Raw genomic sequence first — 26,511 nt, forward strand, 5'->3', positions numbered from 1 at the left:
GGTAAGTCTTCCCCACTAATTTTCCCCTGGAATACGACCCGCCAATCGATTTACAACCAGGTACCTAATTGCTGCTGGTAAACACAGGCGAATACCCAAAGACTGACACCCATTGAATCTTCCAATGACAGGACTCGAACCCAAGCCAAATCCCTCGCGAGGCGCCACCTGGGACCTGACATTTGAGTCGATTTACTTGATATTGAACATGTTTTCGACAATTGTAAAAGAGGAGATATTGCAAAGATTTTCTTTGGTAATAAATGCTTTATTTGTCTTTGTTGAACATGGTAGTGGCTGCCTGAATGACTGTGTGAAAGTGGCTACCATAAGGTCATCGAAGGTGGCTACCACAAGGACATCGAAGGCTACCACAACGACATTGAAGGTAGCTACCACAAGGACCTCGAAGGCTACCACAAGGACATCGAAGGTGGCTTCCACGAAGACATCGAAGGTGGCTACCACAGACATCAAAGGCTTCCACAACGACATCGAAGGTGGCTACCACAGACATCGAAGGCTTCCACAACGACATCGAAGGTGGCTACCACAGACATCGAAGGCTTCCACAACGACATCGAAGGTGGCTACCACAGACATCGAAGGCTTCCACAACGACATCGAAGGTGACCTTCCTCGCATCACTTACAAGCCGTACCCACCACTGATCTCCACACAAGACCCTGTCATATAGCTGCTCTTGTCCGACAGCAGGAACGCCACCGCTTCCGCCACCTCTGTTGACGGAGGAAAATATTATTTCTTCTAGGAAGATCATTAGAGACCCAACATCAACACTGCTTACAGACAATCTAGCGCCAATCGGTTAACTACCAGGTCCCCAATTGCTGCTGAGTGAACATGGGATAATAGTTAAGGATCGGAACCCAAACGATCCTCCCTAGTCAGGGCTGGAACCCGGTGGAAATAGTTTGAGAGATGTGAGGCATGTTTGCTACCACTGGGCCAAATGGACAAAATTGTGCAGTTTGACCTCACGTGACTGTGTGCGACCTTTAGCCCTTTGGCGATTGGGCTCATCCGCTGTTGTTGTTCAGCCACTTGGAACAAAAGGTTCCAAGTAGCACGGGCTATGGTGAGCCCGTATGTGGAGGCTCTTTGGAGCCATTATCTGTATCAATAGCTGATACTGGAGATCTGGGGATGCGATGGGGTCGTCATGATGTATCCGCGCATTCTTGGCCTTAAACGATTGATTGATTGATTGATGAAGATTAAGCTACCCAAGAGGTGGCACGGGCATGAATAGCCCGTAATGGGCGTAATGAATACCCCGTTCCGGGCTTCCCCGCGACGCTTGATGGGAAAACAATTTACAATAACTTTCTGTTATTTGTTGGGTTATAAATATAAATTGAGTGTCAAAATATTCGCAAATTAATTCTCTAGAGAACAGATACAAAATTGAAAGTGTATTTATAATAGATAATACGTGACAGCAATGAATATACAAATGTTTATGACTAGGCATCAGATGTCGCGTTTTAATCACGTGAACGTTTAATGTCAGAGAACAGATATGTTTTCATCTGATCGGTCCGCTAAAGTGCTAAAACGCGCTGAGAGTATCAGGCTCGGAGTCAGTCATTGGGAATTATATTATACAATCATTGGGAATTATATTATACAATCATTGGGAATTATATTATACAATCATTGGGAATTCGGAAATCTAAGGCGTCAACTTGTATACCATGAACCGTCGTGTTGTGACCAAAGAACATGTTAATGTTAATATTTAGGTATAACTCACTCAAACCACTAGACCGGCAGAAGGTGAATGTCTTGCTATACGAAAATATATTATGTTTGCTAACTAATGATACAAAACTTAGAAAACAACTCTGAAACAATTAAGTTTAGAAAATAAATATAACTTTCCGCACCAAAACACATCATATTTTCTAGCCTACATAATTTTAGGGTCGTGGTAGTATAGTCGGGTTCATTCTCGACGCACAATCGAGAATTCCAGGTTCGAATCCCGGGCGGGACAGAAATAGTAGGCCACAGTTCCTTTCACCTAGTGCGTCTGTTCACCTAGTAGTAAGTAGGTAATCAGGAGTTAGTCAGCTTAATGTGGGGTTGCATCCTGGGCGGGGTCAATAAATCGACCTTTAGGAGGGGGGGGGGAGGGTCATTGATACTTGTATCAATACCCTTACGTAATGTATACCCTTACGTAAGAACATAAGAACATAAGAACAAAGGCAACTGCAGAAGGCCTGTTGGCCCATACGAGGCAGCTCCTATTTATAACCACCCAATCCCACTCATATACTTGTCCAACCCGCGCTTGAAACAATCGAGGGACCCCACCTCCACAATGTTACGCGGCAATTGGTTCCACAAATCAACAACCCTGTTACTGAACCAGTATTTACGTGTATCAATACACTCTGGCTTCCTGTCCCGCGACACAGTTAATTAACCAGGTTTGTTTTGGCTTTGTAACCAAAAGCTTCCGTAAGATCGGGGATGGAGTACAGGATGCCCAAGAGGTAGAAGGTCTTAAATACTATAGTAACCCATCAATACATACCTTCAGGCTGGCCCATTCTCCCAAGCGCCAAATTGGCCACAGCTGCGTCGACGAGAGCTTGCGGAGTGTTTACCAGTATGGGCGTCTCTATGAGGCCGGGGAGGACGCAGTTCACTCGAACACCCGTCCTAGATTCACAAGAAATTAACAATTACACATCAATGCAAACTGAACAGCATAGCTAGGTACTGTTGTTCTTATAGGGTTAGGGGTAGCTACAGCAACGGGCCGCCATACAGTGGACAAGCACCATTATTTTTCTCAAAAAAAAGCCAAATCTTACGTCAACTCACTTGGCCAGCTCTCCTGCCACAGACTTGGTGAAGGCCATCACTCCAGCCTTGCTTGCTGCATACTGGGAGTGGTTCTTGAGGCCAAGTTGGCCAGCGAGGCTGGAGACGTTCACCACGGCGCCCTCAGCCGCTCCCGGCTGCTGCAGCAGCAACTTCACCACTGCTTGACTCACCAGGAAGGTCCCCTGCGTGTGTGAGATACAAGACACTCTTGTATAATATATGGGGGGAGGGATACAGCGGCCGAGAACCTGTTGGGGAACACGTGGGGGACAGAGGTCGACTATTATGTAAGTTACAGTAATCTTTCTCCGTCAGGTGTAGATTGATTACATGTTGGGCTTAACGTCTATGAACCTCTAGATAGTTTTTAAGGTGCTGACCAGACCACACACTAGAAGGTGAAGGGACGACGACGTTTCGGTCCGTCCTGGACCATTCTCAAGTCGATTGTCAATCGACTTGAGAATCAACATTGTCAATCGTGTCGATTGTCAATCGACACACAATCGTGTGTGTGTACGCACGCGGGGAAGCGGAATACACCCCTCCATGTATATTCCTTGCTGTAGACGGATACACCTTTAGTGATAATATAATGTGATTCATTCAGTAACTTTTCGTCAGACATCACGACCTCTCCGTAGGGTGCAGTCGCACCTCCACAGATCAGATGGCTCCGAAGGGCCACCACATACGGGCTATTCATGCCCGTGCCACCTTTTGGGTGGCTTAATCTTCATCAATCAATCAATCAGCAGGTCCGCGTTCAATCCCCAACCTTCCCAGTGGTTGGCCATCATTCCTTTCCTCCGTGCTATCCCAAATCTTTATCCCCCTCTTTCCAAGTGCTATACAGTCGTAATGACTGAACGCTTTCTCCTGATAATTGAAGGGAATCAATTATTTATTTTTAATCTCAGATGTGAAATTCCTCCACTGTCATGCTAAAAAAAACGTCACCAGAGTTTGGAGTCGCACTCAAGCACATAACCAGCGGCTGGAGTAACACTCAAACCACGCCAGTCACACAACGTACCTTGAGATTAACATCCAACACATCCATGAAGGTCTTTTCTTCCATGTCTAAAAAGGGACTTTTCTTTGAGATGCCAGCGTTGTTGACCAGGAGACTGGGGGGAGCCTGGTACTTGTCCGTGACAGCTTTAAGACCAGAGTCCACGGAGGCCTTGCTCGTCACGTCCATGGTCACGGCCAGGTGGTCTCCGGGACCTGCAGGGAAGGTGAAGGTGATTGTGATAGTAGCAGGTGGCACCGTCAGGTTCCACAGTAAACTCAAAAGATGGCAACCAAATGATGGAGGAGTTGGTGAGGAATGAGGAGAACACAGGGGATTTAACGTCACATCACCGACGTTTGCCAAAATTTGCTCGGGAAAATCCTGGTTAAATCTGGGCAAACAACGTTCATTCTAAATATATTTATTGTTACTCCCAGCGGGCACAATATCTAAGAGTGGCGTTGGTTCAACGTCAAACCAACGCCACTCTTGTGCAGGCGATGAGTCTGAAGGCTGAACGTGGCTGAAGTATGTTGACCAGACCACACACTAGAAGGTGAAGGGAAGACTGTTACGTACTCCTAGCAGAATACGTATATAAATTTAAAATAAATATTATTTTATTTTGTCATTGCATGTATATGTACACACATTGTGTTTTGGGTAAATTGTCGTGTGGTTTGGCAGCGTCAGTGGACAGGAGAGCGGTTGTCTCTGCACACGTCTATTACTTGATTGATACGGGAAAGCTGGACCTGTTCAGTTTGAGAGTTCCAGTTGTCACTTTTATTTAGTTAGGAAATGTTTTATATACTGTAATTAAACAGGTGTCATTGTACTTATATATTTTGTAAGTCACTATTATATGTAACTTGCAGTCTTATGTGTTTTGAGAACAAGTGGTTGTTCAATTAGTTTATAATATTAAAAAGTCCTTAGTTTCCATCCCTCATCCTGGGATGAGGCAGACGGGAGGTGAGAATGTGGGTGGCGACAGAGCGAGAGTTCAGTAGCTGATACAGGACTAGGAGAGTAACATATGGGAGATAAGTCTATTACATTCATTTATTGCCATAATTACTATTATATATATTTTGACATGACTATACAATCATATTCTATAAGTTAACTTTACCATCTGTGTTTTTATATTATACTGTTTTGAATATATAGCTATCATATTGTGTATCTATTCTTCAGTCCTAAACGAAGATTGTTAATTATGTGCTCATTACCTATTAAGGGGTTATACTGGTGATTCGCTATTGAGAACAGCAGTTGTGTCGTATCCCTAGATGTAATTAAAGTTTGGCTGCTGTAGAGTCACGAGCCGTAACGTACGATAGGTAACAAAGACGACGTTACGGTCCGTCCTGGACCATTCTCAAGTAGATTGTCGACTTGAGAATGGTCCAGGACGGACCGGAACGTCGTCATCCCTTCACCTAGTGTGTGGTCTGGTCAACGCCACTCTTGCATATTGTGGCCACTGGGACTGGACGGTAACATGCTGACGGTGGAGTGGACTTACTAGGTAACATGCTGACGGTCTCCTGGGCTCCCTGGAGATTGATGTCAGCCACAGCCACGTTGGCACCGTCCCTGGCCAACACCTGACAGATGGCTCGGCCGATGCCGCTTCCGCCACCTGCAGTACGAGTGGTACCCGGCATTAGTCAACATCTGCAACACCAGCGACACCTGCATTGGGCAGGTGTCGATAATAATTACAGGTGTTGATAATAATTACAATTATTACTTAACCTATACCGTTCATAAGTTAAGTAATAATTGTAAATAAGATGCTTATCTTAACATACTGAGAAGGTTAGGTGAGGTCGGTGTTTTCTATGAAGCTTTTCAAGGTAAACTAAAATATTCACAATCAATTAGTATGTCACATATGCACTTATTAAATAAGCCAATATTGACTATAAGCAAGTGCGAGAACGGGTTGGCCCAATAGGCACATATTGGACAAACAACGCTGATGCAAAAATGAATCAACGTTGATTCTAAGTTGATTTAACGTTACTCTGGTATATATTTCCCTGTGGACACAGTATCCAAAGAGACACGACGTTGAATTAACGTTATCAAAGGAAATGTAGATGTTTATCTCTCAGAATGTTTGGTAATATGTTTATTGTTTGTGATGTGTTTATATGTATATATTAACACGATGTACTGAACGGGGTGAGAATAGCTTGAACTACCTCATCCCTTTGTGTGTATTTTACCTTAATAAACTTATTTCAATTTCAGTTTCAGCGTTATCAACATTAATTCATCGTTGAATCAATGTTGATCCGACATGATTCGTGAATATTGTACCCACAGGGAGGCAGCATCTGCCAAGCACCTTCCAGATCTAAGGCAAATCAACGTCTATATGGTGGGTACCCGACTCACAGGGCAGTCAGTGGTGTACATACCCGCACGTAATGCTGTACGTGTTAGGGGCTTTGCAAGCATGCAAGAACACGCAGGCGACGAGTCACAATAACGTGGCTAAAGTATGTTGACCAGACCACACACTAGAAGGTGAAGGGACGACGACGTTTCGATCCGTCCTGGACCGAAATCGACAATCGACTTGAGAATGGTCCACGACGGACCGAAACGTCGTCGTCTCTTCACCTGTTCTGCCCGAAACGCTGCGCGTACTAGTGGCTTTACAAGAGTGCAATTACTGTACTATGCTACGTATTCTCACAAACCACATGTACCTTCTTGCAAATAAATAAATAAATAAAATGTGTTTCGTCAGTATGATTAGATAAGAGACTATATTCTTAACAACAAGTGCGGACAACATTGATAGTTACCCACTTCAGCTTCCAGGGTTGATAACTCCCAACCGTTTGATAATACAATGTTAAAACTGCCAGTTATCCCGGTTGTGGGTCACTCACTATATGATATCCCAGGTTTGAATCCCTAGGCCGGGACAGAAATGGTTGGGCACGTTTTCTATTACCTAATGTCTCTGCTCACCTAGCAGTAAATAGGTACCCGGGAGTTAGGCAACTCCTAAGGAGAGTCCGTAATTCGACCTTGTAAAGAGGGAGGGGGGTACTTTGAGATAAGCCTAACGTGTGAATGTGTTTATGTATGTCAATTTAATGTCAATAGATTGTGTTTCTATGTCTATTTCGATTTTGACGACAAGTATCATCTGCTGCAACATCAATCATAATTTACAATACTGTAGCTTCCGGTTAGGCACCTCATTGGCATTGGATAAGCACCTCCGAAGGATACCTGATCAGCCAGGCTGTGACTCATACGTCAGGCTACGAGCAGCCGCGTCCAACAGCCTGGTTGATCAGTCCAGCAACCAGGAGGCCTGGTTGACGACCGGGCCGCGGGGACGCTAAGCCCCGGAAGCACCTCAAGGTAACCTCAAGGTAGGCTAATCATTGCTACTAAATTAAGAGTCAAGTCTTGCCTCAATACCTTCACTAAACAGTGTTGTAGGAACCAAACTCCTGACCTTATTCACACACCCGCATGTTACCAGCTCACATATTACAGCTAATTTCAAACTCCAATTAATATTAAAACAATACCTTACGCTGCGATCAAGTAGTTTATGACTCGCTATACAACATGTAGTGTAGACCAGGGTTTATCAAGCATTTGCGTGTCCACTAACGAAACCTGTACATCTTTCCTCATTGATCGGGGATCATTGCGGCTTTCTTTACCTTTATTAAACAGATGAAGTGTTTCGAAGCGCTATTAGGTTATCTATAACAACAATAACCACGGGTTTGAGGAGTTTCGAAGCTCGTAAACTGTTTAGTGAAGACAAAGAGCCACGATGATCGAGGAAAGATGTACAGGTTATCGCAAGTGGACAGGCAAATGCTTGAAGAATCCTGGGGCCAGATTCACGAAGCAGTTACGCAAGCACTTACGAACCTGTACATCTTTTACAATCTTTGGCGGCTTTGTTTACAATTATTAAACAATTAATGAGCTCCGAAGCACCAGGAGGCTGTCTTATAACAATAAGAACAGTTGATTGGGAAGTTTTCATGCTTGTAAACTGTTTAATAAATGTAACCAAAGCCGTCAAAGATTGAGGAAAGATGTACACGTTCGTAAGTACTTGCGTAACTGCTTCGTGAATGCCCCTGGCCCCGCTGGTCAGCGCTACCAATGAATGGCTGCGTCTATGGTAAAAAAAAAATAGCGAAGACATTACCTGTGACCAGTGCCACTTTACCAGCGAAGATGGGAGTGGACATCTTGAGGGAGCCAGCGCCGGGCTGTGTCTAGTTGCCTTAAATGGTCGAAGCAGTTAATCAACTTGTCTCACAATGGACAAAGTCCAGGTGGTGTTGATAACCAGACCACACTGCTGCCATCGCTTCTTAAAATGTCTTAAATAATTTATAATTTTTCGGGGAAGCATTTACAAATATTTAATAACGGGAGACATGCTAAATTAGGCTTGGCAAAAGCGGTTGGTGGGCGGACAAGAGGCGTATCCCGTGGGAGGAGCACACGAGTGAACAAGTGTCTGGGCGACATTGTAGTAAACATTATCTACACAATACAAAACATTACAATAAATCTTGATTTTATCACCGAAAATTTCCCACTGGAGATACATGGATTTTGAATTCCCCGAAATTGTGTGGGAGAAATACCAGAATTAGATGAATGAGGAGAATTACATAGGACCCTAAATGTGGTCCAAGTACTTGGTATCTAGGTTCAAAGGACCAAAAACCCGGTTACTAGAGCCATAATTTTGCAACAGAATAATGACTGTAAATAGTTCATAAAAAATACAACACAAAGTAGGCTAATATCTCTCTACAACCCGTTCTCGCACTTTCGTATAGTCAATATTGACTTATTAAATACGTGCATATGTGACATACTAGTTTACCGTGAAAAGATTCATAGAAAACACCGACCTTACCTAACCTTCTTAGTATGTTAAGATAAGCATCTTATTGCTTCGTAATTACAATTATTACTTAACCTATTATAGGTATAGGTTAAGTAATAATTGTAATTACGAAGCAATAAGATGCTTATCTTAACATACTAAGAAGGTTAGGTAAGGTCGGTGTTTTCTATGAAGCTTTTCAAGGTAAACTAGTATGTTTAGTATGTCACATATGCACGTATTAAATAAGTCAATATTGACTTAAAGAAAGTGCGAGAACGGGTTGCTCTCTATGTTCTCGATACCTGTAATGAGATGAATCAGGTAGGGTACTTAAGGCTGAGCTTAGTCATTGATAACAGAACCACAATATACCTGTGAGTATTCCAACACATTTAGCTTGTATATTTTATATAAGGATATAATAATGACAGTTCCATAACGGTAAACACGGGTACGGATCATGATCAAGTATCTGAACTAGGTATACAGGTATATACTTTAACCTAGCTCTAGAAATATTGTAACAGCCCATTATCAATTGTTCTGATACTCTCAACAAAGTAGTTGTATAATACAAGAATAATGCATGTACAATATACAAAGAAAATAGTATATGCAATAAAATAAACTAATTTGATAAGATTAATGAATATGTCAATTAAATGTATGATGAATTATACTAAAGAATTATATACACAAGATAAGGATATTCACATATATATATGAATATTCAGCAGTAAAAAGATTCAGTTACCGATGAAGGTAAATCAACTCACTAATTGCTGAGGCTTTGCCTCGCTGCCTAACCGCTCTCAATTTATATATAGATATATTAATGTTATAAAGTTTCTACTATTAATGTTTCTAAATTAATGTTTCTACTTTTGGCCAATCTACGCTCTAAAACAATTAATAACTTATCCTGAAACTGAGAACCAGAGCCTAATCTGGGAAATTGTCAGACTGTAAGATCTCTCAGGAGATAGGCTCTGTATTTTTGATGAAGATAAGACAGCTTGATGTTGATTAAGTTCCTAGTAGCGTTTGCAGTAGGATGGATACTTGTAGCAGTGCTAAGGATTAAATGATGGTGTAAGCTTTTTCAAGTCTGGGTACATGATTTCACTCTCACGACTGAGTTCTACGACTGAACTCACGATATGAGTTCGTATGGACGAATTCTTGCTTAGATTATAGATCAGGGATTACCCGAATATCTAGGGAGTGATTACTGGTAATTTAACAAGTAATTTGTGTGGCAGTGGCCACTAAAACTGTCTTCAAATGGAGACCCTCCTCCCCAGTGGAGGTGCCGACAACCATTATAACACGAATATTTTCATTATTTAGTCTGATTATTGTAAAGATGTACACGTTCGTAAGTGCTTGCGTAAGTGCATTCGTGAATCTGGCTCCTGCTCAGCCTCTGAGCGGTCACTACTCTTTGATATTCCCAGTCGGGCGGGTGTGTGTCGCCCTGGCCCGGGTTTAATGGCTTTATTTGTGTTAATTGATTGCTAGGATAATTAAGATTATGCAGTAGTGTTTACCATGGATCATTTCTACCGATGTACATCACTTATGCCAGGTGGTAGGTGCTTGTATATGTATTATTGAGGTGGGTATCTGAGGATCTTAAGTGATGCCATTGTGCTATGTATGATATTGATTCCTCAACCTCATTTGTTAATGATTGTAACACCACCATCCTGTATTAGTATTATCAGTGTAATAGGCGCTAGTGTCCCATTGTGACAGGATAGATCCTGGTGTCTGGTAGTGCTGAGTGTATACAGTTTTGAAGCCTGCTGATGATCATGCAAAGCTTTAAGGAGCTAGATAATGTGATAGAAGGAGAATTGTAGAGACTTGTAGCTTTCTTATTATACTACGGTGACCTGTGTTATACGCCCCCAGTAAACTGGAATATTTTTTTGCTAGACTTTGTATTCCTTAGACTTATATTGATTTTTGGCCAGGCTATGTTTTCCAGCGATGCTGTGGAGCACAAGGCCATGTCTCAGGGTAGCAGTAATAGTTAGGTAGTGGAACAATGCCCCCCCACCAAGAGGTCCATGAATTTCCTCAACTATTTCAATGCACTCCATCGTTTGCTAGAGTACTGAAAATGAACCAGTAACTTAGCTTGTGCTCTGAATAAATTGGTTACACTAATTTAACTGGGGGACCCCAAAAGTGGTCCTTCGAACCTGAATTTTGTCTGTAGATTGTGTACATGGACCAGGGTGTGCAGACCTGGTTGTACACGACACCCAGGTGTCCTTAGTTCATTAACTATTTAAAAATTATCTTTTTGCACAGGTAGGCACAGTCTGACTTCTGACTACTGTTAGCAAGCTTAGAGCTTTCCCTTCACTTAGCTCATGATAAGCCTTACCCATTAGTTTTCCCTGAAACAAACCGCCAACCGGTTTAAAATGGGTGAACAGAGGCGAACAATTAAGGAACAGTCAGGCCAGCACTCGAACCCAGACCAGATTGCTTCCAAGGCGCAGAGTGAGTGTTACCACCATCCCACCTAACATTTTCGTCGATTTTGTTTACATTGAGATTGAAGTTTCCGATAATATTAAAAGAGGAGATAATGTAAGACTTCCATTTTGTAATAAATGTTTTATTTGTCTTTGTTGAGCATGGCAATGGCTGCCTGAATGACCTTATGAAAGTGGCTACCTCAACGACCTCGAAGATGGCTTTTCCAAGATTCTGAAAGGTGATTTTCCCAAGGACCTCTAAAATGACTACGACAAGGTCCTCTAAAATGGTTACCGCAAGGTCCTCGAAGGTGGCTTCCATGGACCTAGATCGATCTCCTTTGCATCACTTACAAACCGTATCCACCATAGACCTCCACACAAGATCCTGTCATGTAGCTGCTCTTGTCCGACAGCAGGAACGCCACCACCTCGGCCACCTCTGTTGAAGAAACCAAAATGATTTCTTCCAGGAAGATCATTATAGACTCAGCATCAACATATCCCTCTAGTTCTCGATCTCAATTTTAGGCTCGTTCTCGTTCTCTTGCTATCTACCTCTTAGTCTCTTTTATACAATCATTGGAAATTCAGAAATATAAGGTGTCAGAGAATATGTATATATTTAGGTATGACTCAGAGTAAATATATTATTTTTTGCTAGCTAATGATACAAAGCTAAGAAAACAAATATGAAACAATTCAATTTAGGACTGAACAGTTGCCAAAAATTACACTACCTATCTTATAAACTGTAAACCTGAGTTTGCTTTGCCTTTGTAACTAAAAGGTTTGGCAAGATCAGGGACGGAGACTAGAATGTGGAGAATTGCCAGAGAGGAGGTGAAGGGGCAATACATATTTGTGGCCGGTCAATACAAACCTTCAGGCTGGCCCATTCTCCCAAGCGCCACCTTGGCCACAACTTCGTTAAGGTAATCTGTAGTAATGTCCGTCAGTAAGGGCGTCTGTGTGACGCCGGGGAGGACGCAGTTCACTCGAACACCCGTCCTAGTTTCAGTAAAAATTTAGAAGACAATTAAACAATATTGGAAATTGAAAAGTTCAACTTGGTCTAGTGGGTAACCATTTTTTCAAAAAAGTAAAAATATTTATATAAATATACAAGGGGAGGGGTTGCCCAGCAGCGTCCGGGTCTATATCCCTTCTTACCCTCTTACACTCACCCTGCCTCTTTCCCTGTCATGTCTCCTTCCTTATCACTCTCATCTTCCCCTCGCCTCTCCTTCCCTCTATACCCCTCTATCTGTCTCGGAAAATGTTATACTGAATTCACGTTCAAGGTTTTCGAGTCATGAAATCTAGGGACTATCAGCCACCTTTCACCCCGTCTATCACTTGACAGGAGGGGTCACTATTGGGCCTGACTCTCGCAATGGGACCAATAGGACTGACTCCGACTGGTGTGTGTGTGTGTGTGTGTTTGTGGCAAATATTTTCTTATGTAATGTAAACCCAACTCACTTGGCCAACTCTCCTGCCACAGACTTGGTGAAGGCCATCACCCCAGCCTTGCTTGCTGCGTACTGGGAGTAGTTCTTGAAGCCAGTCTGGCCGGTGACGCTGGAGATATTCACCACGGCGCCCCCAGCCGCTCCCGGCTGCTCCAGCAGCAACTTCACCACTGCTTGACTCACCAGGAAGGTCCCCTGTGTGTGTAATACAAAATACTTCACTATGGTGTGTAGGGAAGGGAACATGTGAGAAGACGTTGGAACACGTAGTAACAAGTTTGTATGCTTCTGTCTGAACAAATTTTAGTAATTAACTACAACAAATTAGGTAACAATCCGGGAAAATTACGAAGTACTGTCCGTGTCACGGGATATTCGAAAAGCGATATCACTCATGATGCAAATACGAGAAAAAAAGGAAATAAGGCGAGTGATAAAGAATATCAAATTCACTAAGCATTCCATTAAAGGACAATTTTTCTAGGGATATGGTAATGGCACACACACAAATCACAATAACGTGATATATCAAATGAACAAATCCACAAGGTCCTTGATTAGGGTTCGAACCTATGCACTGAGTGTTCCCAGATGTGCTCTTGCCCACTATACCATGAGATGGTAAAACAATTACAACCTGGAGTGCTACTGCCCTCACGTGAGGGGCAATGGTGCTAGGGATAGGACATCTTTACATCAGTCCCCTTCCACTGTGGCAGGTTCTTTCCTGTCCTCATATTTCTTTCATGCAGTCAAACTGGTTAATGGTCACTCCTCAAACTCCTTTCCATCATCCCCTCCACTCAAGAGATTGTTTTCCATCTTGACCCAGCGATGCGAGGACCCAAACATTTATCTTGTATGCTCGCAGTTATTGTCCAGCGTATTGGAAGGGGAATACATTGTTTAATTTTAATCTTAAGATGTGAAATTCGTCCTCAGTCATTCTACAAAACGACACCATGATTTGGAGTCTCATTCAACATACCTTGAGATTAACATCCAACACATCCACGAAGGCCTTTTCTTCCATGTCCAAAAATGGGCTTGGCTTGACGATGCCAGCGTTGTTGACCAGGAGACTGGGGGGAGTCTGGTACTTGTCCGTGACAGCTTTAAGACCAGAGTCCACGGAGGCCTTGCTCGCCACGTCCATGGTCACGGCCAGGTGGTCTCCGGGACCTGCAGGGGAGGTGGCGGGAAGGTGAAGGTGACAGTGATAGTAGCAGGTGGCCCCGTCAGGTTCCGCAGTAAACTCAAAAGATTGCAACCAAATGATGGAGAAGTTGGTGAGGAATGAGGAGAACACAGGGGATTTAACGTCACTTCACCGACGTTTGCCAAAATTTGCTCGAGAAAATCCCAGGTAAATCTGGGCAAACAACGTTCATTCTAAATTTATTTATTATTACTCCCAGGAGGCACAATATCTAAGAGTGGCGTTGGTTCAACGTCAAACCAACGCCACTCTTGCATATTGTGGTCACTGGGATATTTCACCTGCTGGGAATCGGCTACATGCTGACGGTGGAGCGGACTTACGAGGTAACATGCTGACGGTGGAGTGGACTTACGAGGTAACATGCTGACGGTGGAGTGGACTTACTAGGTAACATGCTGACGGTCTCCTGGGCCCCCTGGAGATTGATGTCAGCCACAGCCACGTTGGCACCGTCCCTGGCCAACACCTGACAGATGGCTCGCCCGATGCCGCTTCCGCCACCTGCAGTACGAATGGTACCCGGCATTAGTCAATATCTGCAACACCAGCGGAACTTGGCATTACTCTACATCAACGGAACCTAGCTTTAACCCCTGGTACAAATCTAGGGCAAATGTCGTTGATGTAACATCTCGATGGGTACAACGTCCAAGAGTGACGTTGGTTCGATGCAGAATCAACGCTGAGGACGTTAATTCTACGTCGTGTTAATATTTATCTTGCATGTTGCACCCACTGGGATTGAATCAACGTTTATACTATACTGATTTAGCGTTACCCAGTGGGCAAAACATGCTGGAGTAACGCTGATTCAACGTCGCCTGCGAAACATGTTCCCACTGGGTGAAGACCTACATCTGCCCAACACCATCCGGCTCCAAGGCCAGATTACACTTTTCGCCATCAGCGTTAACTTTTGCGCCTATGGTATTTTTGTTACATCTGTTTAAACTTTTCATTATTATTTTTACAATTTAAAAGCTACACGGAAGCTCTCCTATTACTAGCAATATTATTGGATATGAACCTAAGATTTTTTCACTAGGCTTTGAGGCCTATGGGAAGCAAAGCCTATACTTCTCTACTGAGGTTATATGACCGTTTACTGCCTTCTTTTGTACATTTCCTGGTCGGTGTGTGACGGATTTGTGTTTATTTGCTATTGGAATTCATCGTTGAATTTTATCTTGATTTGATAATTATAAAATCTATTATATAATCTTTTAGCACTGATCCATCTCAAATCTGACTTCAATGGAAATCCGTACAGCCCCCTCAAGGCAACCACTATTATCTTCCTGCTATTATAAAGTAACTATTATGTATTTTAATACATTCTTCAGACGTGACCCTCTGAACAATTCCATTAGTAAGTGGAATTCAAAGGGTCACTCAGGATCGTTTATCACCAGCTGTCAGTCACGCACATTATCAGCTCTCCTCACTCACCTGCTAACACTACTGCATTGTATTTATATTAAAACAAAAGTAAATACAAAAACAGTTATCTTGATCCAAATCAGAAATTTGATCTAAAAACGAAAACTTTTCTGTAAAAAATATATAGATCACCGAGTGGGCTCTATATCCAAGAGCAACGTGAATCCAACGTCGAAATCAACGTTGATTCAATGCCGAACCAGTAAGTTGCTGCCTGAAACGCTTTGCGTAATAGTGGCTTTAGGTATTGTATGTACTACCTCTATCTTTAAATCTAACAGAATGTTTGTACTGTAACGCTGCAACTATGTATGTACTGTTCCTAAATAAATTATTATTATTATAAGTATGATACTCTGGCATACCGTGCCCACTGGGTTGGTTGGTCTGCAAGGCAGAGTAAATTTGCAAGATTTGGCAAGATGCTATATTCGTAACAAATGTATGCGGACAATACTGATTTTAACCTCAGAATCTGTAAGCCGGTTGGCAAATTATATGTGAATATCACCAGGTGGCCATACAGGTGTTATAGAGGAGGATGCCAGTTGACGGATGAGGGACGGCTGGACAGGGCCAGTCCCTTCATCCATCCCTCCAGCAATATTTCAGGAAATTGATTACATGAGCAATCACCGACACTCAAAAGGGCAGAAACCCAGAGTATGAAGAGTTATTCGTTTAGAACCGAGAACCATATATATATATGGTTCTGTCTAGTGTATGGTTTTGTATGTACAAAACATAAACTAGACAGTATGACATTGTAATTGCCAGAATTAGGCTGGGATATTGATACTTATGGCAGGTTGCTGCTGGTAATGACTCTTCCCCCCACCCCACAGTGAACATTCATTGTTCTGTCAGGACATATGGTGGGGGAAGTCTATCTCCCCCCCCCCCCCGGTTTCCTGTCCTCGCCAAGGCCACTAGTGTTTTAAGTGGCCCTCAGGTAAACTCTGGTAATTGTAAACTGTGTGAATAACAGCTGGAAAGGTTGAGGGGAATTCTCTTCAACAGTGTTTGTGAATAACCTATTAATGGCTTCAGAGAGATTGTTAATGAGCCAATTTGCCTAGCATGTGGTCTCCAATCTCTAAAATAAGATTATCTTATATCCTTATTTAACAGAGATATATTAACCACAATCCTGATTTAATCGCTTCTGCATGTTACGGATAAAATATTAATCATGATGATGCAGGGATTATTGAAGTGGGAGATACTAGATCAGTCACTATCACTTATTTGTTCAAGGGCACACTATTAGACCCTATCACCACCACCTGCACGGGTGGTCAACAAGTTGGATGCACTGAAAGTGGAAGTATTCTCCTCCATTCGCAACTTCAAGGCCAGAAATGGCAGAACTCCAACGCTTAAAAAATATATTTTATTTTATATATATATATATATATATATATATATATATATATATATATATATATATATATATATATATATATGTATATATATATATATATATATATATATATGTGTATATATATATATATATGTATATATATATATATGTATGTATATATATGTATATATATATATATATATATATATATATATATATATATATATATATATATATATATATATATATATATATATTCAGGGTATTATATATATATATATATACATATATATATATATATATATATATATATATATATATATATATATATATATATATATATATATATATATATATATATATATATATATATATATATATAAGCGGGACGAAACTTGAACCTTGTTTCCCTGTAATCATATTGATGTTAATTATATTGGATTATGACATGGTTATTTTAAGGAAAACTTGGGTATTATATATATAACAAAAAAAAAAGATGCTACGAAGAGTGGGAAATCGTCCCGGGTTCGATCCCGGGCGCCGGCGAGAAACAATGGGTAGAGTTTCTTTCACCCTATGCCCCTGTTACCTAGCAGTAAAATAGGTACCTGGGTGTTAGTCAGCTGTCACGGGCTGCTTCCTGGGGTTGGAGGCCTGGTCGAGGACCGGGCCGCGGGGACACTAAAAAAAAAAAAAAGCCCCGAAATCATCTCAAGATAATCTCAAGATAACCTATCGTGTCAAGCAGCAGCCTCTCTTTGGACGTGGTGGTGGTGGTGGGCGTGTGACCAGCCTCTCTCCGCCACACACACTAAGTTAATATTTAATTTGTTGAAACAAATCACTTGCAAGCAATAATATTCCTCGCAGGCTTCACGCCAAACAACAGTTTTGGATAAATGACGTGTTCGTGAAGCTTTGTGGTAACAATAATATTGTGTGAAGTGTTGTCTCAGTCGGCACAATAGCCAAGAGTGGCGCTGATTCAACGTTGAATTAATTTCCGTTGCTATTGGATAGTATGACCACCCTCCCCTGGGTATGGGTATAGTGCCCCAACTCGCAATCGTGTTGAAAACGATATTTTACACTGGTTGAGTGTGCAATAATTCGAGACCATAAACAGTCAAGAGATCAGTTACACTACATTAAATGTAGTTCTACATTGAATGTAGAACACTACATTCACTTAACTGTTCATGGGGGAAAGCAGAAAATGTATTTAGGTTTATCACAACAGTTTTCTGAAACATTACCTGTGACAAGTGCCACTTTACCAGCGAAGATGGGAGTCGACATCTTGAGGGAACCGGCGCCGGCCTGCGTCTAGTTGCCTTAATGGGAGAAGCAGCCGAACAACTTCTCACTATGGACAAAGTCCAGGTGGTGTTGATAACCAGACCACACTGCTGCCAGCGCTTCTAAAAATGTATTAAATCATTTATAATTTCTCAGGAAAGCATTTAAAATATTTAATAACGGCAAACATGTTCAATTTTGCTTGGCATAAGCGGTTGGTGGGCGGACAAGAGGCTTATGCCGTGTGAAGAGCACACAAGAGAACAAGTGTCTGGGGGACATTGCTGTGAACATTATCTACAAAATACAAAACATTACAATAAATCCATTATACATGGATTTTGAAATCCCTGTAAGACTGTCATACTCTTGTGTGATATACCTACATAGTTAAATTATGTGGTAACGTACCACATTAACCTTAAGGTTCGCAAAATTACATCAAACAATAATACAAGATTATAAACATTGAAAAATTAAATGAATATATAAAATGCACGATAGTAATATATAAGGGTTGTATTAAACCCGACAAAATTCTTGGCAACTCCAAGGGGACGAGCCCAAACAATTTTGCCTCTAACAGTAAGACTTAAGACAAGCAACTTAAGGGTTGAGGGAAGGTGGCGGACTTTAGCGGGACTTATTTCGCAAAGTCACAACTATCAAGCATAGTGTAGTAGTCGGCAGCAACAAACTGGACCCACTAAGACTAGACGTTCCCGCTCTACCTCCTTACACAAAACATCAGAGCCAAGTAGATTTTCATATAGTTGAACGAAATACGTCTATATGGACAATGGCATACGTCTATGTGATGTCTCATGGTAGCAGTAGTAGCTAGGAAGCGGAACAATGGACCCTCCCCCATCTTCTCGCCACTACCACCATGAATTTCTCAACTATTTTTATGCACTCCATCGTTTTCCAGAGTAATGAAGTTGAACCAGCAACTTGGCTTGTACCTGAATAAATTGGCTACACTAATTTAACTGTGGGACCCCAAATGTGGTCCTTCGAACCTAAATTTTCTTTTTATCTGTAGGTGGTGTACAGGGATTAGGGAGTACAAGGGAGCCAAGGTGTACAAGGACCAGGGTGTGTACGGACCTGGTTATACACGACACCAAGTTGTACACGACATCCTTAGTTCATTGATTATATGTAAATTATCTTTTTGCACAAGTAGGCACAGTCTGACTTCTGACTATTGTTCGCAAGCTTAGAGCTTTCTCTTCACATAGCTCGTGATAAGCCTTACCCATTAGTTTTCCCTGAAACAAACCGCCAACCGGTTTAAAATGGGTGAACAGAGACGAACAATTAAGGAACTGTCAGGCCAGCACTCGAACCCAGACCAGATTGCTTCCAAGGCGCAGAGTGAGTGTTATCACCATCCCACCTAACATTATCGTCGATTTTGTTTACATAGGGATTGGAGTTTCCGATAATATTAAAAGAGGAGACAATGCAAGACTTCCATTTTGTAATAAATGTTTTATTTGTCTTTGTTGAGCATGGCAATGGCTGCCTGAATGACCTTATGAAAGTGGCTACCTCAACGACCTCGAAGATGGCTTCTCCAAGATTTTGAAAGGTGGTTTTCCCAAGGACGTCTAAAATGACTACGACAAGGTCCTCTAAAATGGTTACCACAAGGTCCTAGAAGGTGGCTTCCATTGACCTCGAAGGTGGCTTCCATGGACCTCGAAGGTGGCTTCCATGGACCTAGATCGATCTCCATTGCATCACTTACAAACCGTATCCACCATGGATCTCCACACAAGATCCTGTCATGTAGCTGCTCTTGTCCGACAGCAGGAACGCCACCACCTCGGCCACCTCTGTTGAAGAAACCAAAATGATTTCTTCCAGGAAGATCATTAGAGACTCAGCATCAACATATCCCTCTAGTTCTCGATCTCAATTTTAGGCTCGTTCTCGTTCTCTTGCTATCTACCTCTTAGTCTCTTTTATACAATCATTGGACATTCAGAAATATAAGGTGTCAGAGAATATGTATATATTTGGTATATGACTCAGAGTAAATATATTATTTTTTGGTAGCTAATGATACAAAGCTAAGAAAACAAATATGAAACAATTCAATTTTGGACTGAACAGTTACCCCAAAAATTACACTACTTATCTTATAAACTGTAAACCTGAGATTGCTTTGCCTTTGTAACTAAAAGGTTTGGCAAGATCAGGGACGGAGACTAGAATGTGGAGAATTGCCAGAGAGGAGATGAAGGGGCAATACATATTTGTGGCCGGTCAATACAAACCTTCAGGCTGGCCCATTCTCCCAAGCGCCACCTTGGCCACAACTTCGTTAAGGTAATCTGTAGTAATGTCCGTCAGTAAGGGCGTCTGTGTGACGCCGGGGAGGACGCAGTTCACTCGAACACCCGTCCTAGATTCAGTAGAAATTTACAAGACAATTAAACAATATTGGAAATTGAACAGTTCAATTACGTCTAGTGGATAACCATTTTTTCCAAAAAGTAAAAATATTTATACAAATATACAAGAGGAGGGGTTGCCCAGCAGCGCCCGGGTCTATATCCCTTCTTACCCTCTTACACTCACCCTTCCTCTTTCCCTGTCATGTCTCCTTCTTTATCACTCTCATCTTCCCCTCGCCTCTCCTTCCCTCTATACCCCTCTATCTGTCTCGGAAAATGTTATACTGAATTCACGTTCAAGGTTTTCGAGTCATGAAATCTAGGGACTATCAGCCACCTTTCACCCCGTCTATCACTTGACAGGAGGGGTCACTATTGGGCCCGACTCTCTCGCAATGGGACCAATAGGACTGACTCCGACTGGTGTGTGTGTGTGTTTGTGGCAAATATTTCCTTATGTAATGTAAACCCAACTTACTTGGTCAGCTCTCCTGCCACAGACTTGGTGAAGGCCATCACCCCAGCCTTGCTTGCTGCATACTGGGAGTAGTTCTTGAAGCCAACCTGGCCAGCGAGGCTGGCGATGTTCACCACGGCGCCCCCAGCCGCTCCCGGCTGCTGCAGCAGCAACTTCACCACTGCTTGACTCACCAGGAAGGTCCCCTGTGTGTGATACAAGACACTTCACTATGGTGCTTAGGGAAGGGAACATGTGTGAAGACGTTGGAACACGTAGTAACACATCTGTATTCACCTGGTTGTGCTTGCGAGGGTTGAGCTCTGCTCTATCGGCCCGCCTCTCAAATGTCACTCAATCAACTGTTACTAACTACTAACTAATTTTTTTCCACACACACTGGAGCATCTGGAGCAAAAGAACTTTGTAACACAGCAACAACATGGCTTCAAGGATGGCAAGTCCTGCCACACAGGAGTAATTGAATTCTACGACCAGGTAACAAAAATCAGGCAAGAAAGAGAGGCGGGGGGGGGCCCAGACTGCATATTTTTGGATTGCCAGAAAACCTTTGACGCAGTACCACAAAAGAGGCTAGTGCAAAAGCTGGATATGCAGGCAGTAGTGAAAGTGCTGGGAATGGAACCCCGGTCCACAGGATTATGTGACCAGCGTGCTATCTACTCAGCCACCAGCGCCCCATGGTGGCTGAGGATTTTCTGTATGCTTCAGCCTAAACAAACTAATTAACCAAAAAAATTAGGTAACAATCCGGGAAAATAATGTAGTACTGTCAGTGTCACGGAATATTCAAAAAGCGATATCACTCAAGATACAAATACGAGAAATATGGCGAGTGATAAAGAATATCGAATTCACTAAGTGATATCAAGAATATCGAATTCATCGAAGGACAATTTTTCTAGAGATAGGGCATTGGGTCCTAGGGATAGAGTAATGGTGCACGCATAAACCACAATAATGTGATATATCAAATAAACAAATCCACAAGGTCCTTGATTAGGGTTTGAACCTATGCGCCGAGTATTTCCAGACGTGCTCTTTTCCATTGTAACACGACATAGTAAGAAACAATTACAACCTGGAGTGCTACTGCCCTCACGAGAGGGCAGTGGTGCTTGGGATAGGACATCGTTACATCATTCCCTTCCACTATCTCAGGTTCTTTCCTGTCTTCATATTCCTTCCACGCAGTCAAACTAGTTATTGCTCACTCCTCAAACTCCTTTCCATCATCCCCTCCACTCAAGAGATTGTTGACCATCTTGACCCAGCGATACGAGGACCTAAATATTTATCTTTTATGCTCGCAGTTACTGTCCAGCGCATTGGAAGGGAAATCATTTTATTTTTAATCTTAGATGTGAAATTTGGCCTGAGTCATACTACAAAACTGACACCAAAGTTTGGAGTCACATTCAACATACCTTCAGATTAACATCCAACACATCCACGAAGGTCTTTTCTGCCATGTCCAAAAATGGACTTGACTTCAGGATGCCAGCGTTGTTGACCAGGAGACTGGGGGGAGCCTGGTACTTGTCCGTGACAGCTTTAAGACCAGAGTCCACGGAGGCCTTGCTCGTCACGTCCATGGTCACGGCCAGGTGGTCTCCGGGACCTGCAATGGAGGGGGTGGGAAGGTGAAGGTGACAGTGATAATAGCAGGTGGCACCGTCAAGTTCCGCAGTAAACTCAAAAGATGGCAACGAGATGATGATGATGATGGAGGAGTTGGTGAGGAATGAGAATATCACAGAGGATTCAACGTCACATCACCGACGTTTGCCTAAATTTGCTCGGGGAAAATCCCGGGTAAATCTGGGCAAACAACGTACAATTTAAATGGATTTACTGTTATTCCCAGTGGGCACAATATCTAAGAGTAGCGTTGGTTTAACATTGAATCAACGTTCATGCTCACTGGGCGTTGAATTGTCCGTCAGCATGTTACCTCGTAAGTCCACTGTGGAGTGGACTTACGAGGTAACATTCTGACGGTGGAGTGGACTTACGAGGTAACATGCTGACAGTCTCCTGGGCTCCCTGGAGATTGATGTCAGCCACAGCCACGTTGGCACCGTCCCTGGCCAACACCTGACAGATGGCTCGCCCGATGCCGCTTCCGCCACCTGCAGTACGAGTGGTATACCCGGCATTAGTCAATATCTGCAACACCAGCGGAACTTGGCATTACTCTACATCAACGGAACCTAGCTTTAACCCCTGGTACAAATCTAGGGCAAATGTCGTTGATGTAACATCTCGGTGGGCACAACGTCCAAGAGTGACGTTGGTTCGATGCAGAATCAACGCTGATGACGTTAATGCTGCGTTAATATTTCTCTTGCATGTTGCACCCACTTTGGCTGAATCAACGTTTATACCATATTGATTTATCGTTACCCATAGGGCATTGTGAATGCCCTATTAATGGCTGCAGAGAGATTGTATTTTTTTTGTATCTATTAATATATGATTTCTATTGTATATATCAATTTTACAAGGAAATACTACATTATATATACAGTAGTGTAATTCTCAGTAAACAAGTGTTCCATATTGATGTTGGTAATTAGATCATTTGCCAAGCATGTGGTCTCGCAATCGTGAAAATAAGATAATCTCTTACAGATAGTTAATTTTTACCTTTATATCCTTATTTAGCCGAGATCAACAAACCACAATCCTGATTTAATCACGCCAGCATGCTGCCGGGTAAAATAGTGATCAGGATGATGCAGGGGTTATTGAAGTGGGAGATACTAGATCAGTCACCATCCAACCCGTGCTCGCACTTTCTCACTGTCAATATTGACATTAAATACGTGCATATGTGACATACTAAACATACTAGTTTACCTTGAAAAGCTTCATAGAAAACACCGACCTTACCTAACCTTCTTAGTATGTTAAGATAAGCATCTTATTGTTTCATAATTACAATTATTACTGAACCCATACCTATAATAGGTTAAGTAATAATTGTAATTACAAAGCAATAAGATGCTTATCTTAACATACTAAGAAGGTTAGGTAAAGTCGGTGTTTTCTATGAAGCTTTTCAAGGTAAACTAGTATGTTAAGTATGTCACATATGCACGTATTTAATAAGTCAATATTGACTATACTTAAGTGCGAGAATGGGTTGCACCATCACTTGTTCAAGGGCACACTATCAGGCCTTATCACCACCACCACTTTTACGGGTGATCATGTGGGATGCACTAAAAGTGGAAGTAGTCGCCTCCATTCACAACTTCAAGGCAAAAAAGGCAAAACTCCAACGCATAATTATTATTATTATTAATATATATATATATATATATATATATATATATATATATATATATATATATATATATATATATATATATATATATATATATATATATATATATATATATATATATATATATATATATATATATTATATATATATATATGTTATATAATAACAAAAAGAGAGGCTACACAGAGTGAGAAACCGTGTCTAGCAGCAGCACCACACCTTTGGACGTGGTGGTGGTGGTGGTGTGGCGGAGGACCAGCGCCCCTCTCTGCCACACACACTAAGTTAATATTTAATTTGTTGAAACAAATCACTTGCAAGCAATAATATTCCTCGCAGGCTTCACGCCAAACAACAGTTTTGGATAAATGACGTGTTCGTGAAGCTTTGTGGTAACATTAATAATATTGTGTGAAGTGTTGTCTCACTCGGCACAATAGCCAAGAGTGGCGCTGATTCAACGTTGAATTAATTTCCGTTGCTATTGGATAGTATGACCACCCTCCCCTGGGTATGGGTATAGTGCCCCAACTCGCAATCGTGTTGAAAACGATAGTTTACACTGGTCGAGTGCGCAATAACTGGAGACCATGAACAGTTAAGAGATCAGTTATACATTAAATGTAGTGTAATTGATCACTTAACTGTACATGGGGGAAAGCAGAAAATGTATACAAGCTTATCACAACAGTTTTCTGAAACATACCTGTGACAAGTGCCACTTTACCAGCGAAGATGGGAGTCGACATCTTGAGGGAGCCAGCGCCGGGCTGCGTCTAGTTGCCTTAAATGGGAGAAGCAGCCGATCAACTCACTATGGACAAAGTCCAGGTGGTGTTGATAACCAGACCACACTGCTGCCAGCGCTTCTCAAAATGTATTAAATCATTTATAATTTCTCAGGAAAGCATTTAAAATACTTAATAACGGGATATTTGTTAAATAATTTGACTGAGCAAAACCGGTGGGTGGACAGACAAGAGGCTTATCCTGCAGTAGGAGCAGACGAACACAAGTGAACAAGTGTCTGGGGGACATTGTGAAAATTACCTACAAAACACAAAACATTACAATAAATCAATTACATGGATTTTGAATTCATTAATTTATAAGGAGTGTATTAAACCAGATTAAATTCTTGGCAACTCCAAGGGGACGAGCCCAAGCAATTCTGCCTCCAACAGTAAGACTTAAGACAAGCAACTTAAGGGTTGAGGGAAGGTGGCGGACTTTAGCGGGATTTATTTCGCAAAGTCACAACTATCAAGCATAGTGTAGTAGTCGGCAGCAATAAACTGGACCCACTAAGATTAGACGTTCCTGCTCTACCTCCTTACACAAAACATCAGAGCCAATGTGTGGTCTGGTCAACATTAGAGCCAAGTTCTCGGGCAGCACTGTGCGTACTAGTGGCTTTACAAGAATGTAAACATCATGCTATGTACTCTCATAATCCCAATGTAACTTCTTGTGTATATATATAAATAATAAATAAGTATATATATAAATTAATAATTAAGTAGATTTTCATATGGTTGAACGAAATACGTCTGTTTGGACAATGGAATACGTCCATATGGACAATGACAGACGTCTATTTGATGTCTCATGGTAAGTAAGTAATTATCAAAAGAAGGCACCAAACCGGGAAGGCTTTATGTCTCATGGTAGCAGTAGCTAGGAAGCGGAACAATGGACCCCCCCTCCCCCACCACCACCAAGCGGTCCATGAAGTTCCTCGACTATTTTAATGCACTCCATCGTTTTCCAGAGTGACGAAATTGAACCAGCAACTTAGCTCAAGCTGTGAATAAACTGACTACACTAATTTAACTGTGGGACCCCAAATGTGGTCCTTCGAACCTGAATTCTATTTTTATCTGTAGATGGTGTATGGGGATCAGGGTGTGCACAGACCTAGTTGTACACGACACCAAGCTGTACACGAAATCCTTAGTTCATTATTTAAAAATTATCTTTTTGCACAGGTAGGCACAGTGTTATACTCAAATTCTGTCAGTTGAAATGTAACCAATCACAGGCAAGTAGGCCTCTGACGTCATGCCAGACAGAGGAGCATCAAGCCATGCTCCCAGCAGCCTCAGTTCTCCACACAGACGCAGAGTAGAAGGACCTCGGCTAGACAGATATATACCTTGCTGTCTCGGTCAATAAATATATACAGAAGCGACTACTGTGTCTACCTTCTACCCGAACAACAGTCTGACTTCTGACTACTGTTAG

At 42.0% G+C, this 26,511-nt stretch overlaps 3 protein-coding genes across 5 annotated transcripts; all 3 read right to left on the reverse strand.

Annotated features, from left to right (window-relative positions):
* Positions 1–247: 247 nt before the first annotated feature.
* On the reverse strand, positions 248–8,251 carry LOC123767637 ((3R)-3-hydroxyacyl-CoA dehydrogenase). 2 transcript variants are annotated; one of them, XM_045757464.2, is made up of 6 exons: positions 8,094–8,251; positions 5,412–5,528; positions 3,899–4,092; positions 2,860–3,044; positions 2,567–2,694; positions 248–740 (listed from the first exon to the last, which is right to left on the reverse strand). In XM_045757464.2, exons 1-6 carry the CDS (start codon positions 8,134–8,136, stop codon positions 649–651), a joined length of 759 nt encoding a protein of 252 aa, XP_045613420.1. In that variant the 5' UTR covers positions 8,137–8,251; the 3' UTR covers positions 248–648. The 2 variants fall into 2 exon arrangements, with proteins under 2 accessions (XP_045613420.1, XP_045613421.1); XM_045757465.1 differs by lacking the exon at positions 5,412–5,528 and having other exon boundaries at positions 8,094–8,212.
* A 3,160-nt stretch (positions 8,252–11,411) lies between these two features.
* Positions 11,412–19,868, reverse strand: LOC123767638 ((3R)-3-hydroxyacyl-CoA dehydrogenase). 2 transcript variants are annotated; one of them, XM_045757467.1, is made up of 7 exons: positions 19,743–19,868; positions 18,047–18,211; positions 14,369–14,485; positions 13,751–13,944; positions 12,773–12,957; positions 12,171–12,298; positions 11,412–11,729 (listed from the first exon to the last, which is right to left on the reverse strand). In XM_045757467.1, the coding sequence occupies exons 2-7, from the start codon at positions 18,087–18,089 to the stop codon at positions 11,638–11,640; spliced, it is 759 nt and encodes a 252-aa protein (XP_045613423.1). In that variant the 5' UTR covers positions 18,090–18,211; positions 19,743–19,868; the 3' UTR covers positions 11,412–11,637. The 2 variants fall into 2 exon arrangements, with proteins under 2 accessions (XP_045613423.1, XP_069166644.1); XM_069310543.1 differs by having other exon boundaries at positions 19,647–19,787.
* Positions 19,572–25,128, reverse strand: LOC123767635 ((3R)-3-hydroxyacyl-CoA dehydrogenase). Its single transcript, XM_045757462.1, has 6 exons — positions 24,974–25,128; positions 22,991–23,107; positions 22,403–22,596; positions 20,976–21,160; positions 20,378–20,505; positions 19,572–19,933 (listed from the first exon to the last, which is right to left on the reverse strand). Exons 1-6 carry the CDS (start codon positions 25,014–25,016, stop codon positions 19,842–19,844), a joined length of 759 nt encoding a protein of 252 aa, XP_045613418.1. The 5' UTR covers positions 25,017–25,128; the 3' UTR covers positions 19,572–19,841.
* Between the last annotated feature and the right edge of the window lie 1,383 nt (positions 25,129–26,511).

Source organism: Procambarus clarkii, chromosome 67, assembly GCF_040958095.1.
Source record: "Procambarus clarkii isolate CNS0578487 chromosome 67, FALCON_Pclarkii_2.0, whole genome shotgun sequence".
NCBI classification, from domain to species: domain Eukaryota; kingdom Metazoa; phylum Arthropoda; class Malacostraca; order Decapoda; family Cambaridae; genus Procambarus; species Procambarus clarkii.